The sequence below is a fragment of the Peromyscus leucopus genome, chromosome X (assembly GCF_004664715.2).
Source record: "Peromyscus leucopus breed LL Stock chromosome X, UCI_PerLeu_2.1, whole genome shotgun sequence".
Classification (NCBI taxonomy): domain Eukaryota; kingdom Metazoa; phylum Chordata; class Mammalia; order Rodentia; family Cricetidae; genus Peromyscus; species Peromyscus leucopus.
In genome coordinates, this window is record NC_051083.1 from 136,671,620 (window position 1) to 136,691,697 (window position 20,078).

Here is a 20,078-nt window from a genome sequence, read left to right on the forward strand (position 1 = left end):
TTGGGGTGGGTGTGTCTTAGGGTTTCTGTTGCTGTGAAGAGACACCATGATCACAGCAACTTTTTTTTTTCCGAGATAGAGTTTCTCCATGTAGCTCTTGAACTCACAGAGATCCATCTGCCTCTGCCTCCTGAGTACTAAGATTAAAGGCGTGTGTCACCACAGCTGGCCACAGCAACTCTTATAAAGGAAAACATTTAATTGGGGTGGTTTACCGTTTCAGAAGTTTAGTCCATTATCATCATGGTGGCATGCAGGCAGACTTGGTACTGGAGAAAAAGCTGAGAGTTTTACATCTTGATGTGCAGGCAGCAGGAGTCTGTGTCCACACTGTGCATAGCTTGAACATAGAAGACCTCAAAGCCCACCTGCACAGTGACACACCAAACTACCACAAGGTGGGTCTCTGAATTTGAGGCCAGCCTAGTCTACATAGTGCATTCCAGGCTAGCCAGGGCTATGCAATGAGACCCTGTCTTGGGAAAGTGGAGTTGGGGGACAATTAAAAATTTAAAACATTTTTCAGAAGGGGAAAACATCACTTTGTGGGGATAGAATACACGTAAAAGCCAACCATACAACTTAGGTCCAAGGGTAACATTGCCTTTTCATGTATTTATTTTGTATATATTTGAGAAATGCTAGCTACATTTCTTAAGGAGTTTTGAACTCATACCGATGTTACAATTCCATTTGTTCAAACACACACCCCTGGTGGAATGGTGATGCAAGCCTATAATCCCAGCAATTGTAAAGTGAAGTTCAAGGTCTTTAGCTATATAGTGAGTTCAGGGCCAGCTTGGGCTATAGGAGACCTTTTATCAAAAAGAAAAAGTAGGGTCAGCAAGATGTTTGAGCAAGCCTGTCAACCTGAGTTAGATCCCCAGAAACCCGCATGATGGAAGGAGAGAAGGAACTGCCGAAAGTTGTCTCTCATCTGACCAATACATACATGCTATGACACTCACATGCCCATATATGTGTGTACACACACACAGATGCACACAGGCAGGGAATGCTGAAGAAATGGTTCAGCAGTTAAGAGTGATTATTGATTTTGTGGAGGACCCAAGTTCTATACCTAGCATCCATGTCAGGGGACTCAACCACCTATAACTCCAGCTCCAGGGGACCCAGTGTCCTCTCTGGCCTCCATGGGCACCTACACACAAACATACACATAAATAATAAAAATAAATCTTAAAAAATAACTTAAAATACTGCCTCCTGTGTGCTAGGCAAGCAGTCTACTACTGAGCTACACCATGTGCTTTAAATACAGGCTATTTTTGAGTATGGTCTTATAGTCACAACAAAATTAGTATATTGAACTTCTACCTACCCCATATACCCTGCACATATAGTCTACCCTACCACCAGAATTTTGTACTAGGACACATCTGTCACATGGATGAACTCACATGACATATCTCCCTGAGTCCATAGTTTATTTATATAGGTACAGTCTATCACGTGCCCTCCATTATTGTAGCTTTACTACCATAAATACTATACTCTTTTTGTTTTGTTTTGTTTTGTTTTTCAAGACAGGGTTTCTCTGTGTAGTTTTGGTGCCTGTCCTGGATCTTGCTCTGTAGACCAGGCTGGTCTTGAACTCACAGAGATCCTCCTGGCTCTGCCTCCCGAGTGCTGGGATTAAAGGCGTGCGCCACCGGCACCTGGCAATACTATACTCCTCTTACTTATCTCCCCTCCCAACAAACCCCTGGCTACTGCTAGTCTTTTACTGTTCCACAGCTTTGCTTTAGGTAGAATGCAGCAAATTTGTAATCATAGTTGACAGTTTTATCAGATTGCTTGTTTTTCACTTAGTGATTTAAGTTTGCCTTATGTCTTTTTCATGGCATTATAGCTGCTTTCCTTTTAGCACTGAATTAGATTCCCTAGTATGAATGTGCCAGTTTATTTAGCCATTCACCTACTGAAAGACATTTTGGATACTTCCAAACTTTAGTAATTACAATTTAAAATGCTCTAAACATCTTTGTGCAGATTTTTTCATGAATATACACTTTTAACTTATTTGGGTAAGTACCAAGGAATATGCTTGCTGGTTTATATGGCAAGAATATGTTTAATTCTTGTCAGAAGCCAACATCTAGTCTTCTAAAGTAGCTATATTGTTTGTATTCCTACCAGCAATTAATGGGTTTCTGAGCGTTCTGCTGCTGTGACAAAATACTTGAGAGAAGTCAACTTAAAGGAGGAACTATATTGGCTTCTGCTTTCAGTGTTTCAATCATGGTCACTTGATCCCATCACTGTAGGCTTGTGAGAGCATCATGATGGGGGAGGACACAATGGAACAGAGCTGTGCACCCTTTGGCAGTGGGAAGCAAAGAGTAGGAGAGAGATGGGGCAGAGGTAAGATAAGACCAAGATTTGTCATGGTGGTGCCTACCTATAATTTTAGCCCTTAGGAGGATGACTCAAGTTCAAGGCCAGCCTGAGCCACAAAACAAGAAACTGTTTCGAACAAACAGTAACCCAGGCATGATGATAAATACCAGTAATGCCTGAATTTTGGAGGTAGAGACAGGAAGAGTAGGAATTCAGATCATCCTTGGCAATATAGCAAATTCAGAGCCTTTTTGGGCTACATGAGACCTGTCTTTAAAAATTAATACAGCCTTCAGCCAAGCACAAGCCTTTAATTGCAGAACTCTGGAAACAGGCAGGATCAGAAGAATTCAAAGTCATCCTCAACTGGATGTCGAGTTCCAGACCAATCAGGGCTACCTATCAAGCCCTTATCTTAAAACAACAATGGCAACCAAGGACTGTGGCTGGTATAGTGTGTGCCTAGCATGTAAGAAGTCCTGGGTTTGATCCCTAGCATGACAAAAAAAAGACCTTAAAAAGAAAGGAGGGGGTGTGGGAGAGATGGCTCAACAGAACACTGACTGCTCTTCCAGAGGACCCAGGTTTGTTTCTCATCACCCATGTGGTAACATACAACCATGTGTAACTCCAGTTACAGAAGATCCAAGGCTCTCTTGCCTCTACTGGTACCAGGCATACATGTGGTGCACATACATACATGCAGACAAACACAGAAAATTTAAAAAATAAGCCAGGCAATGGTGCACGCCTTTAATCCCAGCACCCAGGAGGCAGAGTCAGGTGGATCTCTGTGAGCTCAAGGCCAGCCTGGTCTACAGAGCGAGATCCAGGAAAGGCACAAAGCTACACAGAAACCCTGTCTCGAAAAAACAAACAAACAACCCCCCCCCAAAAAAAATTAAAAAATAAATCTTAGAAGGGGTTGGAGATTTGGCTCAATGATACAGCACTTACTTAGAATGTGTGCGGCCCTGAGTGCCTGGGTTTAATTCCAGCCCTTAAAAAAATCAAGAAATTGCTGGGTATTGGTGGCACACACCTTTAATCCCAGCACTCAGGAGGCAGAGCCAGGAGGATCTCTGTGAGTTCAAGGCCAGCCTGGTCTACAGAGCAAGATCCAGGACAGGCACCAAAACTACACAGAGAAACCCTGTCTCCAAAAACTAAAAAAAAAAAAAAAAATCAAGAAATAAAAAAAAATGTTGAATAAAGAGAGGAATTCCCTCAACCCAGGATTGTGTCTGTTCTGTGTATATGCTGGTACAAGTGTCTCTGAACTCACTGTGTATCCCAGGATGACCTTGAATCTCTTGGGGGTTACCATCCACAGGTTGAGAAACACTGTCCTAGATTAATCACATATGTCTGGAGAGTTCAAGATTTGGTTGTACTTCCTTTCTTTTTTTTGTAGTAGTGTGGGAATGAATTTCCTATATGTAAAGATAATCAACAGACCAAGAAATAAAAATGGCACAGAAATGTAGGCATGTTTGGTGGCTCACAGTTGTAATCCTAGTACTTGAAATGTTGAGGTTTGCATAGTGAATTTTGTTCATGCCTGTTTAAAAAAAAAAAAAAAAACAGAAAAGTCAATTTGTTTGTGCCGGTGACTTCCATTTTCTCACTCTAGCTGTCAGTCCTTCCTCTAAGGCAAATCACAAAGGAGGATAATCCTCCCACATGGAGTCTCCCCTAATTTACAGTGGGATCACCCTTGCCAAAGTTATCAAATGTTGCTAAGTAAAAAGAAACAGTGTTCTGCTCTCATCGTATTACCTGCCTTTTAATGGGAAATGACATTGACACTGTTACTTAATGGTGTCCTTCAGACTCGGCTACCGTCTGGGTTTTCCCCTCCTTTCTGAAGCTGCATCTGTTCTCATTTCTAGTTCCTCCTCCAATCTGTCCATTTTAAGTGTTGGCTGTTGTTCCCTTGATGATATGGTGAACCCTTTCCTTATTTTACGGTATTGCAGTTTTTCATCTGTACCAGACAGAGGGTCTATCTTTAGAAAAAGATCCAGTCTTGCAATTTTAAGAAGAAAACAGAAAAAAGCAAATATTAGAGAATGGAACTCTATCGAACTACCCCACCCAGCTGAGCCAGGTAGCAGCCGGTAGCGCTCGGTCCCGCCTCCTTTCTCACAAGGAGCGTGCGCGACTGGAGACACGTACAGCCAACCAATGAGAACGAGTGATCATGAGTGCCACGATCTTGGCCCAATCACAGGAGAGTATGGAAGAAAACCCCTTCCCAGATCGATGGGGGCGGGGCTCGGGCGGAGGTGACGGTCATCTGATCTGCAGCGGCCTCGGAGGCCCAGGCACTGAAGGCTGAGGCTATGATGGCGGCAACAGTGGTATCTCGGATGCGGATGGGGACACGGCGGGCCCCGGTCCCGTGGCTGCCTCTGTCGTTGGTGGCGGTGGCGGCGGCAGTGGCCGCGGAGCAGCAGGTGCCACTGGTACTATGGTCGAGTGACCGGTGAGCTGGTCGGGCCAGGTCGGGTCGGACTGGGCCGGGCCGAGTCGAATCGGGCCAGGTGGGGTTTGTGAGGGACTTGCTGTGCGCCGCGGTGGATGAGTCGCCCTCGCTGAACTCCAGGACTGTCCTTGGCCAGGGGCTTCGAGGCCCAGATGGAGACAGTCTCTTACTCAGGGACTTGCTCCATGACGGCCAGTGTTCAGCTCTCAGGGCCCCACGTGAAGCCGGGCACCCATGGGCTTAGGATCTCAAGCCATGCAATCACATCTGGCAGTTTCTTTTCTGTCCACTTTTAGGGACCTGTGGTCTCCTGTGGCCGACACACATGAGGGCCATATAACCAGCGATATGCAGCTTTCTACCTACTTAGACCCTGCCCTGGAACTGGGCCCCCGCAATGTACTGCTGTTCCTGCAGGACAAGGTGAGCCTGACTCAGTCTGCTATGTCTTTGTCATCGGGAAGCAGACCCTACCCTACCCCCACTTCCCCAGGTGAAGCTGTAGTGACCTTGTCCCACCTGTAGGCAGGTGTGGTTAGATTTTTGTTAAGACCTGTTGGTGATGCTTCAGTGGGAACTGGAGACTCATGGAAAATGCAGGGACTTGATTTAAGGAAGCAAGGGGTTAAACATCAGATACCAACCTAGTATTAAGCATTATTTTCTGGTGTCCTGGAGCATGGTGGGAATTATCAGTTTCACAGATGGAAGATTCACTTTGGGGAAAGATCAGTGACTTGCCCAATAGCTAATGGTTGGCAGAATTGTAATTGTTAACTGTCACAATTGTAATAGGAGTAACTGGAAAATGACCCCTTATTTAGCCTGTTATATGTACTGTGCTCTACTGATAACATTTTCTTGGTTTAACCACCAAGGAAAGTAATGTTGAAGAGGTAAAATGAATTGTTGAAGCTCCAGATTTGGAGACAGCACAACACACTGCTTCCAGCTTGGATGTATCAGACTTTTCCCCCAGTTTTGTGCTGAGTCAGCATTCTATTTTCCTTTTTCCCAGGTGTGTCTATCCAGAACAGGAGTATGGGCTATGAGAAGGTTCTAGTGTAGCATAAGATTATTGTTCAGGGGCTGGAGAGATGGCTCAGAGGTGCTGGAGAGATGGCTCAGAGGTTAAGAGCACTGACTGCTCTTCCAAAGGTCCTGAGTTCAATTCCCAGCAAACACATGGTGGCTCACAACCATCTGTAATGAGATCTGGTGCCCTCTTCTGGCCTGCAGGCATATATGCAGGCAGAACACTGAATACATAATAGATAAATCTTTTTAAAAAAGATTATTGTTCAGGAGGATGTCAAGTCTCTGCTTGTCCCTTCCTCTTTAGTGGCCTGGCTGGCTCATTCTGTTTGTGGTCTCCCTCTGTTGCTGTGTCTGCTGGTGGTGGTGATTATGTTGGTCAATAGTCCTTTTGAAAGGTGGTAAATAACAGGTCAGACTGGAACTCAGTCCTACCACTTGTTTCAGCCTTGGGACACATAGAATAATCTTTGTAAACCACAGTTTCTACAACTGTAAAATGAAGATATCCACCTATTCCAGGGGTATATCTGAGAGAAGTAATCTACATAAATCCTTTAGCCACAGTCTCCCAATCTTAGGGTATTTCCTTCTTTTGCCAATGATAGAATGCTTAGTATGTGTTAGGAAGTAGACATTCTTGTGAAGGCAAGTAGTTAAGAGCTAAATTGAAGCCTGGCGATGGTGGCACATGTCTTTAATCCCATCACTTGGGAGGCAGAGGCAGGTGGATCTCAGTGAGTCTGAGGCCAGCCTGGTCTACAGAGCAAGATCCAGGACAGACAGGACTGTTACACAGAGAAACCCTGTCTCAGAAAACTTAAAAAAAAAAGTTCTTTATTCTAGATAAAGAAGCAGGCTAAGGCAACACAATAACAGTATGATCAGGCAGGGTTTCAGGAGGTAACATCTTGTTAGCAGCAGCAAGTACATTACTGGCTGGAGAACATGAGGTGTAAAGGCCCTGGGCAAGGGAGTGCTCTTAGTAAGTTCAAGGGAGTGCTTGTGTGACTGGAGCCTAGTGAATGATTGAAAGGGTAGGAGATGATCTGCTACGTTACCTAGAGATGGAGGCACAAAGGGAAAGGTTGGTGGCAGTTTTGAGTATAACAAAGCCTTGCATATATAGTACAGAGTATGTGAGAGTATATAGCAGGAGAAGAGGCTAGGAAAGGAGGCTGGGCTTATGTATACTAAACACAGTGAGTTTAGGGAAGCTGGTTAAGATTCCCTCTGGGCCTAACTGGGAAAAGCCAGAGGAAACTAGCTGGGGGTTGAAGGGAGGAGGTCTGAGATACTTGTAGATTGTAGGAGGAAGGGAATGAGATTGGACTTACTGGGTTCCTGGGAGCTCAGAAGTCCCAGCTTCCTCCATTGTGTTCCAGTGTCTTCCTCTCTCCCAATTCCCACCAAAAATGGTGGGGCACTGCTTCCCTTGAAAAGGATCCTGTTCAGACTAAACATAGAGGTTCTCCTTTGCTCTGACTTCTACTTCCCTCCTAGGAGGCATGCAATAAATGTTCTTTGCTGTCTTCTTCCTCTTTTCCAGCTTCCCTCTTCCCTCCCCAGTTCTTGCTGGCTGACTCTTGTTTTGTAAGTTATCATAAGCCAGCTGTCCGTAGATCTTCCAACCCTATGACCACCTTCAATGTCTTGTCACCTTGCCCTCAGAGTGCTGGGGAGGACAAAGTGAGCCTTCCATTCGACCCCACCACAAGTGCTGGTGGTTCACTCTCCTCCCCCATGCCAATCTGACTTGTAATGTTTTTTTAGCCCTGAGAATCCCCACCCCTGCACACCCATCCTCCTTAGTCTTTGTTCCTTAACCACCCTCCTGGGACATCTCTTTTGCTTCCCTTTTAGCTAAGCATTGAGGATTTCACAGCATACGGTGGTGTGTTTGGAAATAAGCAGGACAGTGCCTTTTCTAACCTGGAGGTAAGGGTCTGCTCACAACCCCAGCTAAGAGGACAGATAATACATTCTGTGTTCTCTCTCCCAGAGACAGGACCAGAGGCTTTGAGGGTAGAGGGCCTGGGATGTGAGTGTCAGTTGTGGGACATTTACTTTCTGACCCATTGTGATATTCCTGTGGGGTATAGCTTTCCAGGCAAGATTTTTAGGGGTTATTAGGCACATTGTTCCCTGACTTACTTTGCCTTCCACCTTTCCCCTACCATCAGAATGCCCTGGATTTGGCCCCCTCCTCACTGGTGCTTCCTGCCGTGGACTGGTATGCAATCAGCACTCTGACAACCTACCTGCAGGAGAAGCTTGGGGCTAGTCCCCTGCATGTGGATCTAGCTACCCTAAAGGAGCTGAAGCTCAATGCCAGCCTCCCTGCCCTGCTGCTCATCCGCCTGCCCTATACAGCCAGGTACAGCCTGGGTGGCACAGCCTCCAGCCTTACAATTTGAGAGATGGGTAAGGTCCTAGGCTCTGAGCTTTGGTGGCAGAGTTGAGCCAAAGATGACAATATTCCCCTGTTCACCTTGAGACTCTTCCAGAAAGTTCCTTGTATGCCCAGAAGAGACAGGAAGGACTTCCTGTCAGGCTGTGACTTACAAGTATCCATCAATGAGTTATGCCTATTGGGCCTCCAGAAATGAGGCAAACATGGCCTAGAAAACCTCTTCACTCGCTGAGGCCCTCTTTATAGAACTGTGAACAGATGCTGTACCTGCAATATGGGGAAAGGGAGATGGGATTCTAGGCAGGGGTACTGAAGTAAATAGAAGTACAGGGGCTAGCTGCGGCTAAGCTGGCCTCTGCATGACTGTCAGGGCAGCAGCTGAAGTGCACAGGCTTGGTGAGTGGGGCTAGCAGGGAAAGATGCTGGAAGGACTGAGAGAAAGGTAGTGAGTGAGCATCAGAGAACTGTTCCAGACAAGCTTTTTGGACTTGAGGAAAGAGCAACCTGAGGGTCTCTCACTTTCTTATCCATAGCTCCGGTCTGATGGCGCCCAGGGAGGTCCTCACAGGCAATGGTGAGTGTGGTCCCAGAGAACTTATCTCCTCATCTTGCCTTTGAGCCAGGAAAATAGAACTGGTTTCTCAATACAAGGGTGGCCCCTGTTTCTCAGAGTAGCTGACAGCTGAGCAGGGGCATAGTGGCTGGCTGCCTGGTCATGTTCTTCTGTAGCTTCACCTGACAGAGTTACTTTAGACCCCTGTGGAAGAGCTCCGGAATCTAGTTTCTGCACAGGTCTGATGAATCTATGGATTTAATAGACCAGTAACATTATGCAAGGCGATTAGGAGAACTTGTCTTTGTAGTAAAGGACAGTCTATCTGCATGGAAAAGGAGTTGGATTGATATGGAGTTCTTTATATCCACTATTTATTTTGTTTCACTTAGGTAGGGCTTGGCATTAGAGAGTCAATAATTGAGGCCTGCCAGAGAGACTGGCAGGGGGTAGGAGGAGAAATAGCTGTTTTTAGGGGTCCTCAGTGGAAACTAACAGCACTGATTTTCTCAAGGTCTAGGTCTCTAAAGCAGACAGTGGGGAGTATTTATTCAAGCAGGCTACCTGGTGACTTGGCTTTCTGCTCTTGTGTCACTCTTCAGATGAGGTCATTGGACAGGTTCTGAGCACACTCAAGTCTGAAGATGTCCCTTACACCGCGGCTCTTACTGCAGTCCGTCCTAGAGTACGTACTCTTCTAGCAGGGGCCCTGGGGCATGGGGTTGTGACGTCACTGGTGAGTGTGCCTGGAGATAGAAGGGTATGTCATAGGCAGGGCCTCCCATGAGTTCTCAGCTTGGGGGATTAGTGGGCAAAGGATTGCTTCCTTTATCCACAGGGCCTTTTTTTCCATCTTGCTTGTGAGCCACTTGTGTTCATGCACACTTGCTGCAAGTGATCATAAATTTAGGAAGAGGGAATATCAGGGCTAGGGACTTTCAGATTGTGTACAGGGTACCCAGTGAGGAGGGAGACCACTACAGTGGATTAGGCTTTGTTTTTAGGACTGTTGAGAGAAGGCTTGTTGATATTTCTGCAGGTGGCCCGTGATGTACCCATGGTGGCTGGGGGTCTAGGTCGCCAGCTGCTTCAGACTCAGGTGGCATCACCTACAATCCATCCTCCTGTGAGTTACAATGACACTGCCCCAAGGATCCTGTTCTGGGCACAAAACTTCTCTGTGGCATACAGAGACGAGTGGAAAGACTTGACTTCCCTCACGTTTGGTGTGGAGAATCTTAACTTGACTGGCTCCTTCTGGAACGACTCCTTTGCCATGTAAGGTTACTAGGCAGGGAAGGAAGGAATGTGTTATCACACATGACCTTGTTGCCTCTGTGAGCCCAGTACAGGGCAAGGATATAGGATCAGGTGTATATGTGTTGGGGGTGAAGAAGGTCTTTGTATGGTATGTTCACCAAAGAGTTGGAGACAGTATCACAGGGTGATGTTGCTGGGAGGTTACTAGAGAGGGAGCCTCTCACAAGTTTTGCCTTCCAATGTAAAAACACAGGCCTTGGTTGTTAGGATCTGTGTTAGTACCATCACATAGTCCCTTGGGACCTTGGCCCTTCTTTGAGCTCAACCCCTGGGACTGCATGTGGGCAAATAGCAGATCAACTGCCAAAACCAGTTCTAGGCCTCCTACCCCTGAAACCTCAGCAGGCAGCTGAATGACCTTAAGAAGGGGCTGAAAGAGGTCCAGGGGAGTCAGGAGAACCAGAGGAAGGAATCCTAAGCTGGAGGTGTGGGACCTAGGTGCTGACCCCCCAACTGCTCCTGATTTGGTTATGACTGGAGCCTTAGTTTTCCCACCTGCTAAATGAGGACACTGTATTGGCAGGTGACTGTAAAGCTGGACCTAGGGCAGCTTAGGTTGGAGCCAACCTGAGGAGGACCTTGCTCAAGGTCCTTCAAGAGCCTGATAGCACCCCTCTACCTTGTCTCACAGGCTTTCACTGACCTATGAACCACTCTTTGATGCAACAGTGACATTCAAGTAAGTTCTGGTGACTGAAGTGTAGCTGGGCTGGTATGTCTTCATTCTCTTCTGTTCATCTGACATCTCTGCTACCCTCACCTCCCAGGTTCATTCTGGCTAGTCGCTTTTACCCAGTGTCTGCCCGATACTGGTTTACCATGGAACGACTTGAAATCCACAGCAATGGCTCTGTTGTCCATTTCAATGTTTCCCAAGTCACGGGACCCAGCATCTACTCTTTCCACTGTGAGTATGTCAGCAGTCTGAGCAAGAAAGGCAATCTCCTTGTGACCAACGTGCCCTCACTCTGGCAGATGACTCTTCACAACTTCCAGGTATTGAAAGGGGGGATGGGCCCCAAGCTGGTTGCAGTAGGGGGAGGGAAGAAGAGCCCTGAGAATCTTAGTATGGCTTGGGCATGTAGCTGAGAGTTCCATCCTTGTGCTGTCTCTGAAGGTATAGACTGTTCACTGATTTCAGAACCCCAGCCCTTGCTTTCTGTTGAAACTTGTAGTCCCTTCTGATGAATGTCTATGTGTCTCCTAGATCCAGGCCTTCAATGTCACAGGTGAGCAGTTCTCCTATGCTAGCGACTGTGCTGGCTTCTTCTCCCCAGGCATCTGGATGGGGCTGCTCACCACCCTCTTCATGCTTTTCATCTTCACCTATGGCCTGCACATGATACTCAGCCTCAAGACCATGGATCGCTTTGATGACCACAAGGGCCCCACCATCACTTTGACACAGATTGTGTGACATGTGCCAGAGAGGGATTGAGGAAGTGTTGGTGTCTAGGTTGTCATGTTTCCATCTTGTGGCACAGTGGATGGAAGGGTTTGTCCTCTTCCTATTATAGCATGAACCCTCAACCTTTTGCTTCCTCTTCAACCTGCTTAGGGACTTCCCTGGGGCTATCCCCCATCTCTACCAACAAAGTGTATATATTCTTCATAGATATTAGACAAATTTTCCAGGCTCCATCATCATGAGGGGAAGGGACATTAATTCTAGTGTTTCCCTTTTCCCCTTTCCCCTTATTTATTCTTGCCCCTCCGCTACTATCCCTTGCTGTTTATAGTGCTTTTATGTACTTAATGCTCACTCCCCAAGCTTTATGGAGCTTCCAGCAACAGCAGTGAACTTGAGGTTCCTTGAGTTTCAGAGGTGTGGAAAGATTACTTAACTGTCTGTCCAGCTTAACTGTTGTGTTTTTTGGGTGATGTGTTAAGAATGAGCGGTACGTTGGGGTTTATTTCTGTGGCCTGAGAAGGAAGAGACCTTCACAAGGACTGGTGAGCAGAGTGTGCTTACTGGGTTTCCGGCTTGTTCCCACTAGGATTGCCTGTCAAGAGGCGGGGGTAGGGGTGCTCTGTTTTTTCCTTCCTAATAAAATAAAGACGTATTGCCATGTGTTGGGCTTCGGCTTCATGTCACTCATTTCTGCACTTGACAGTAGATTTGTTCTTGACTGAGGGGAAGAAGTTCCCGGGTGTAGTCCTGTCAGGAGGGAGGTGAGAGGGGAAGCAAGCTGATACTCTAAGAGTTAGGGTAGAGGCCTGTTATTTCTCCTGGCCTTGGGAGGAGTCCTGACAATGGGAGCTTTCTCAATGATACTGTCAGCTGCAAAGACACACCACAGGGCCTTGCTTTTTCTCCCAGGGGGGTGGTACGGGAGTGCGCTGGGCGGGGCGGGACTGGGCGGGGCGCGCGCGGGGCTCCCGGGCGCATGGATCCTTGCTGGACGAAGCACCTGCCGCGGACCAGCCCCGCCCCGTATTTCTCTGGGCTCACGAATATCCGCCTTGCTCCCAGAGTCGTGCTGGTGCTGGGACTCAGGCGCCGGAAGCCCTTCCAGAAAACAAGCCGGGGAACGGTGGCTTCGGTTGAGTGGCAGGGCCCGAGGAAGTAGAGGGACTCTTTGACGCTGCGGAGGAATAGGGAGACGATTAATAGCCGCCATCTTTGGTTCAGTGCGGCGCAACAGCAGCGGCAGTGGCTGCTGTGGTGAAGGAGGAGGAGGAGCTGAGTGGGCGCTGGTACCAAGGCCTGACCATGGACGAGGAATACGATGTGATTGTGCTGGGGACAGGTCTTACCGTAAGTGCCACCACAGGCGCTCATACCCCTGCATCATTCCTTTCCCATCCCCCGCGGTGATGCAGAGCCCTGGCCACCCATCTCATTCTCCCATCATTTCGTTCCTGGCTCCGGTCCTGGCAAAGCCAACCCCGCGCCCACCCCACTACCTCACCCCAGGATGTCGACTCCACTGCGCTGCCATGTTCTCGATTCCCCGTAGAGGGTCCCCTTTCAGCCTGTACCCCCCGCACCCTAGGTCTTAAACTCAGACCCCTCTCATCTTCCTTATCTGTGTCACTGAGGTGGAAAACTCCCCCTCCTCCCACTGGACCGGTTGCACCCAGCCCCCACCCTTCGCCTGCACTCATCACTTGATTAGCATCCCTTATTTTTTGGTGATCACACTAGGACATGGAGTATGAAGATATGGCTATGGGGGCTTCCCAAGGGCGGGCTCTCATCCTGCCTTTCCGCCTTTTGAGAGGGGACGGGGAACCCAGGGAATGTTCCAGAAGCAGCAGCAATGGGGGTGGTTACCACATTCCTTCTACCCCAACCCTGTTTCTCATGGAGATCTCAGGCTGAATATATCCTTGGTCTTTGTCCTTGGGCTAGTGACAGTGACTGGTGAGGGTGGGGTGTTTGTCTTCCCCACTTCCTCTAAATCTTGTTGGTTTGCACCCTGAGTCTGGACCAGTAGATAGGCCAGAAGGGTCAAGGGCTCCTGCCTTTTGAAGGAGGAGCCCAGGGTGGGGCCTGGGATTTCAAGGACTGGCCTTCCCTTTCAAAGACCCTTTGAATTGGTTCTCCAGAATTCGTTGTCTTATCTTTTTGTGGGCTCAGAGCAGGTAGGTACTTCCTTGGTGCTAGAAGACTGTCTTTGGGTCTGCTGGAAGGTCTGCCTCCTTAAGCCTTCTTTAATGCTCTAGTAGTTCACCATTTTGCCCAGCAGGGTTATAAAGGAAACATCACATGAAGCTATCTTCCCTCTCCCCAGTTTTAAGTGCTACAAGAGCCAGGATTTTACATTATGAAATTTGTGGCAGGTTTGAGTCAGGGACAAATCAGGGATGCAGGTCAGAAGGCAGATGAGAGTGTAGCTGCAAATACCACCCCTCCCCCAGGAATGCATCCTGTCTGGCATCATGTCTGTGAATGGAAAGAAGGTGCTGCACATGGACCGGAACCCCTACTATGGGGGTGAGAGCTCTTCCATCACACCTCTGGAGGAGGTAAGGCTTCTCGGATCTGGGCTTAGACCCAGACCCCTCATTAGTCTCACATAGGGAAATGGGGGTAAAGTAGTTCCCAGGTGCTGGGCAGGAGAGTGGGAGAGGGATGGATGGTCCTTGACATTTTCTTTCTTCCTGTCTTACAGCTATATAAGCGCTTCCAGTTGCTGGAAGGGCCCCCTGAGTCAATGGGCCGGGGCCGAGACTGGAACGTTGACTTGATCCCCAAATTCCTCATGGCCAATGGTGAGAGAGATTAAGAAGATAATGTATATGGTGATTGGGGGGTAGTGGTAATTGGGAAGACCAGAGGGAAGAGTTAAACTTCAGAATAAGGTCAGTCAGACAACTGAGAGCTTTTGAAGGGAGTCACACTAATGTCACTTCCCCCCTTTGGACACAGGTCAGCTGGTAAAGATGCTACTGTATACCGAAGTGACTCGTTATCTGGACTTCAAAGTGGTAGAGGGCAGCTTTGTATACAAGGGAGGCAAGATCTACAAAGTACCATCCACTGAGACTGAGGCCTTGGCTTCTAGTGAGTATGAGTCTCCACAGAGAATAATGGGACAGGAGGAGACAGACTGTTCTCAAGATAGTTAGGCAAAAGGCTCCCATTTGCCTAAGCCTAATCTTAGCTCCATGTAGTACCAGAGTCCCCTTGCTTTATGGTACCTTTATTGGCCTGTGCTACCCATTCTGGCAAGTTACCAGAAAGGAAGCTTATGGGGGAAGGATTTCTTTTTGGCAGAGGGCCCACGACCCCCATAACATCCCCAAGTGGAGCTAGGAGGACCTCTTCCTACAAATAGGAAAACTGAGGCCAAGAAGGGTAGGGCAGGGTTACCATGACTAAGCTCTGGTGGGAGCCAGGACACCAACTTTCCTGGCCTACTCTGGTGGAAAGAGGGGTTTTATGTCTTAGTAATATAACGGGTCTTCTCAAAACCCTTTCTTCAGATCTGATGGGCATGTTTGAAAAGCGACGCTTCCGAAAATTCTTGGTGTTTGTGGCAAACTTTGATGAGAATGACCCCAAAACCTTTGAGGGTGTCGATCCCCAGACCACCAGCATGCGTGATGTCTACCGGAAGTTTGATCTGGGCCAAGATGTCATTGATTTCACTGGCCACGCCTTGGCGCTCTACCGCACTGATGAGTGAGGGGAAAGCTGACTGGTGGCAGGAGCCCCTTTGTCTGGCTCACACCTTACCCTCCCCACATCTGCCTATTGTATCCACCACCCACCCTACATATCCCTTTTACTTGTCTACAAGCTCATCTGTTGAATTTCCATACCTCTTCCATTTGACCTATATCTTTGCCAGGTCATAAAGGGTGGTGGGGAAGGCTGGATGGTGTCTTGGAAGGTGAGCAGGGTGCTGCTGTCAAAGCATCTTCTCTTGTTCCCCAGCTACCTGGATCAGCCCTGTCTTGAGACTATTAACCGTATCAAGTTGTACAGCGAGTCCTTGGCCCGGTATGGCAAGAGCCCATATTTGTACCCACTCTATGGCCTGGGTGAGCTGCCCCAGGGTTTTGCAAGGTGAGGACCTGTTTGTTTTTCTTCCAGCTGGCATTACTGGTAAGACTAAGGCCAATAAGCCAGGTGGTGGTACAAGCTTCCCAGCATTTGGTAGGCAGAGGTAGGTGGATCTCTGTAAATTCTAGGCCAGGCTGGTCTACAGAGTAAGTTCTAAGACAGTCAAGGCTACACAGAGAAACCCTGTCTCAAAAACCCAAAATAAAATGAAATAAATAAAAGACTAAGGCCAAGAATTGAAATTACCTCCTTGAGCATTTTTGTGGCATCTCCTACTTTCCCATTCAATCTTCATGTACATTGCTTCATCCTTGGGTAATGGCGGCACAGCCCTAGTGCATTAAAATGCAGAGTAGGGGTTGGAGAGTTGGCTCAGCAGATAAGAGCACTTGTTTTTACAGGGGACCCAGGTTCAATTCTAACACCCATATGGTTGCTTACACTATCCATAACTCCAGTTTTAGGGAATCCAACACCTTTATCTGACCTCCACAGGCACCAAGCATGCATATGATTGTACAGGAATGTGCAAACAAAATATATACACATAAAATAGTGAATATAAAAAAATTACTTAAAAAGTAAATGAAATACAAAGTAAAGGACCAGATCACCATGAACATCGATTCCCCATCTGGTAGCATCAGGACTAGGTCTAGGACCCCAGAACCTTGAGTCTGAGCTTCCCTGGGTGCTGGCTCTTTTCCAGAGTCCTTGATTCTAGATTCCTAGGCCATTACTATGTGGAGCTACTCCTTCATCCTACACTCTTTGTCCCTTTGCAGAATAGAATATTCTGGATGGAAACTCCAGAGAGGAAGGAGTATGCCAAGATGGGGCCCCAAGTTCATAGGAGGGACACTTGAAACAGTTGGAGTTGAACTCTGTCTACTTGGGCAGTTTTCTCTATCTCACTGGTAGGGTGGGAAGAGTACAGGAGATTCGATCCCTCTTCTCCTAAGACTTACCAATCATTTTCCTTACTACAGATTGAGTGCCATCTATGGGGGAACATATATGCTGAACAAACCTGTGGATGACATCATCATGGAGAATGGCAAGGTGGTGGGCGTGAAATCTGAGGGAGAGGTAAGCATGCCCTGTGCATTTGTTACCATGGCTCAGGTAAGGTTTGGTCTTTTTTTTAGGGCTATGTTCATAGGGAACCTTTTTGCTGGTAAGTTTGCTGTTGATTAACCCTGAGAGCCTCATAGCTAGGAACTGGGTGGTCAATAAAAGTCTATGTAGCTATTCCTTTGGCAAGAAGTATCCTTCAAATTGCCAGGTGTGGTGGTACATGCCTGCAATCCCAGTACTCAGGAGGCAGAGGCAGATGGATTTAAATCAATCAAGAAGCAAGAAGTAACCTTCAGCTGGGCGGTGGTGGTGCATGCCTTTAATCCCAGCACTTGGGAGGCAGAGGCAGGTGGATCTCTGGAGTGTGCAGAGTGAATTTCAGGATAGCCAGGACGGTTATACAGAGAAACCTTGTCTCGAAAAACCAATAAACAAACAAACAAATAAATAAACAAACAAATGAATAAATAAATGAATAAATAAGTAAATAAATAAATAAAAAAAATAACCTTCAGAAGTCACATGCTGTGTCTGTGGTCCTGAAAGCATTCTTTTGGAAAGGGTGTCATATATCCCAGGTTGGCCTCAAATAGTCTATATAGCTGAAGATGAACTCGTAATCCTTTTGTTTCCATCTTCCTCATGCTGGGATTACAGGTGTGTGTCAACATACCTGGTTTAGGCAATGTTAGAAATCTAACCCAGGGCTTTATGCATGATAGGCAAGCATTCTACCAACTGAGACACATGCCTGTCCATGCGCCCCCTCCAAAAAAATCCTTCAGCCTGTTGTGATGGGGCATGAGCACTGAGGTGACTGAGGGAGGAAGGTCCTGAGTTTGAGACTAATTTGGGCCAAATAGACTCAAACAAAAAAACCCATCAACACCAAAAAAATGTGTTTGTGATTGTGTTTCAGCAGTAGGGTCACCTATCCCTGTTTGTAAGGGCTTACCTCTCTGAGCTTTGAAGAAGGGGTTATGTGCTATAGTAGGGATGGTGATGACAACTCAGAGCAGCTCTGAGCTTATACTACCAAGGGCAAGGGGGTGATCTGATAGGTGCAAAGCCTTCTGGTGCCTTCACAGGTGGCCCGCTGCAAGCAGCTGATCTGTGACCCTAGCTACATCCCAGACCGTGTACGAAAGGCTGGCCAGGTTATTCGCATCATCTGTATCCTCAGCCACCCCATCAAGAACACCAATGATGCCAATTCCTGCCAAATTATCATCCCTCAGAACCAGGTCAACAGGAAGTCAGGTAGGCCAGGTGATGAGGGACTACCTTCTGTTGCTATGCCTCTCTTCTCACAAGAAGTCTTGTGGCTTCTTGTGACATTTTGTTACAGAATATACCTGGGATTGGATGGCCTTCCCTTCTTCATGAGAGTGACAGTTTGGATGCTGTCTGCATGTTGGGCTGGGGAGGGGCAGGTGTGCCAGATTCTTGTCCAGTTCCTAGGAACTACATTTTTGTGTGGTCATTTCCCCTGACACATGTTAACCGAGTGCTTTCTGTGGTCAGACATCTATGTGTGCATGATCTCCTATGCACACAACGTGGCAGCACAAGGCAAATACATCGCCATTGCCAGCACCACCGTGGAAACTGCAGAACCAGAAAAGGAGGTTGAGCCTGCATTGGAGCTGTTGGAACCCATTGACCAGAAGTGAGGGGCTGAGCCAAACTGGGAGGGCTTGGTTAAAGACCAGGAATGGGCAAGGCCCATCTGGAGACTTTAATCTACCTCTCTGTCCCATTTGCCCCTCAGGTTTGTGGCTATCAGTGATTTGTATGAGCCTATTGATGATGGTTCTGAGAGTCAGGTAAGAAACCTGTCCCAGTCAGCCCAGAGTCTTGATGCCCATCCAAGATCCTTTGCCTGACTTCCCTGAGCCCTGGGGTTTTGCCTATTTATAGGTATTTTGTTCCTGCTCTTATGATGCCACCACACACTTTGAGACCACCTGCAATGACATCAAAGATATCTACAAACGCATGGCTGGGTCTGCCTTTGATTTTGAGAACATGAAGCGCAAACAGAATGATGTCTTTGGAGAGGCTGATCAGTGATTGCTGACTCCCCTCCTCCAGCCCCTGTTCCCCTCTCTACAACCTGTATGTCCTCTGGAACAGGGAAGATGGTATGGCTGGACATCCCTGTTTCCAGAATCTTCTGCTTCCCCCACCACATTCCGATCATACACCTCATTGATTTGATTCACTGACCAAATCCTTAACCTTAGTGATGGTTTGGGAAATGGGGGTTGGATAGTATCCTCTTTCTTGGCCTACGCTTGTTCTAGGAAAAGAGGATTCCTGTGTGTGTGTGTGTACACGTGTGTGTGTACACACGTGTGTGTGTGTGTGTGTGTGTGTGTGTGTGTGTGTGTGTGTGTGTGTACACATACGTACACATATACACCCTAATTCTACTGTTTGGGAAGGAGTGGAGGAAAAGCTGACTCTGCACCCACTGTTCTTACTCCCAATGTAGTGGCCTTTGGAGATACTCCATCTCCTCCCCCAACTCTTATGTGTTGGAGACACGGGACCCTTCCAGCACAAAATTGCATTCCTCCTCCCCCTTATAATTTATTCTAATTTATTAACTTTGTCCTACCTATCTGAGCCCTCAGCCTTTCTGTGAAGCATGGGGCTGTAGAGTGAGCTGCCCTGGCTTCTCCCAGCCCTTGCAAAGTCTGGGTTGGGTGAAGGTTTAGGTGTAGCCCCCTCTGGGGTTGATCTATTTTTAATTTCTTGTCTTTGTGTTGTGTTCTCTGAGAAAAAGTAAATGTGAGCAAAGAAGAAGGAGGTGGGAAAGTGGATCCAAACCCCAGTGTGCCCTGCCCCATGCCTTTTCCTTTAGTGGTGGGAACCCTTATCTTGCAAAGTGAATGTGTCCCCTTCCCCAACCTCTAGTGTATTTCACAGGAAACAAAAAACTCCCAATAAAACTGTTGAAACCTGAGTCTGGATCTTTAGGTTCTTTTCTCAAAGGTTGTTGGGTTGTTTTGCAGGACTGGAGCAATTTAGCTTCTGGAATTAGAGCTGTATCCTCAAGGGTCAAGGCAGGTGAAGTAGGTAGGATCAACAGCTGGTGTTTGGTGGGATCATCTTTGCACTTGTGGTTTCTTTCTTTTTTTTTTTTTTTCTTTTTGGTATTTCGAGACAGGGTTTCTCTTTATAGCCCTGGCTGTCCTGGAACTCACTCTGTAGACCAGGCTGGCCTCTAACTCAAGAAACCTGCCTGCCTCTGCCTTCCTAGTGCCCAGCTGCACTAGTGGTTTCTAAGTCAGGGAGAAGGCATCTAGGT

General features: G+C 47.4%; 2 protein-coding genes across 2 annotated transcripts; both read left to right on the forward strand.

The window, feature by feature from the left end:
* Nucleotides 1–4,623: 4,623 nt before the first annotated feature.
* Atp6ap1 (ATPase H+ transporting accessory protein 1) lies at nt 4,624–12,247 on the forward strand. Its single transcript, XM_028888539.2, has 10 exons — nt 4,624–4,849; nt 5,146–5,272; nt 7,748–7,822; nt 8,068–8,261; nt 8,831–8,871; nt 9,453–9,535; nt 9,890–10,128; nt 10,802–10,849; nt 10,938–11,166; nt 11,378–12,247. The coding sequence occupies exons 1-10, from the start codon at nt 4,707–4,709 to the stop codon at nt 11,585–11,587; spliced, it is 1,389 nt and encodes a 462-aa protein (XP_028744372.1). The 5' UTR covers nt 4,624–4,706; the 3' UTR covers nt 11,588–12,247.
* Nucleotides 12,248–12,883: 636 nt separating this feature from the next.
* Nucleotides 12,884–19,733, forward strand: Gdi1 (GDP dissociation inhibitor 1). Its single transcript, XM_028888541.1, has 11 exons — nt 12,884–12,928; nt 14,035–14,142; nt 14,289–14,388; nt 14,546–14,680; nt 15,103–15,301; nt 15,557–15,688; nt 16,675–16,774; nt 17,851–18,022; nt 18,287–18,431; nt 18,534–18,588; nt 18,683–19,733. Exons 1-11 carry the CDS (start codon nt 12,884–12,886, stop codon nt 18,833–18,835), a joined length of 1,344 nt encoding a protein of 447 aa, XP_028744374.1. The 3' UTR covers nt 18,836–19,733.
* Nucleotides 19,734–20,078: the final 345 nt, after the last annotated feature.

Excerpts from the sequence above, each read along its gene's own strand:
- Atp6ap1 (XM_028888539.2), top strand. The coding sequence starts at position 4,707 with ATGATGGCGGCAACAGTGGTATCTCGGATGCGGATGGGGACACGGCGG. Across the intron at positions 8,262-8,830 it reads CGCCTGCCCTATACAGCCAG|CTCCGGTCTGATGGCGCCCA; the intron begins GTACAGCCTGGG and ends TCTTATCCATAG. Across the intron at positions 11,167-11,377 it reads TGACTCTTCACAACTTCCAG|ATCCAGGCCTTCAATGTCAC; the intron begins GTATTGAAAGGG and ends TGTGTCTCCTAG.
- Gdi1 (XM_028888541.1), top strand. The coding sequence starts at position 12,884 with ATGGACGAGGAATACGATGTGATTGTGCTGGGGACAGGTCTTACC. Across the intron at positions 14,143-14,288 it reads CCATCACACCTCTGGAGGAG|CTATATAAGCGCTTCCAGTT; the intron begins GTAAGGCTTCTC and ends CCTGTCTTACAG. Across the intron at positions 15,689-16,674 it reads CTGCCCCAGGGTTTTGCAAG|ATTGAGTGCCATCTATGGGG; the intron begins GTGAGGACCTGT and ends TCCTTACTACAG.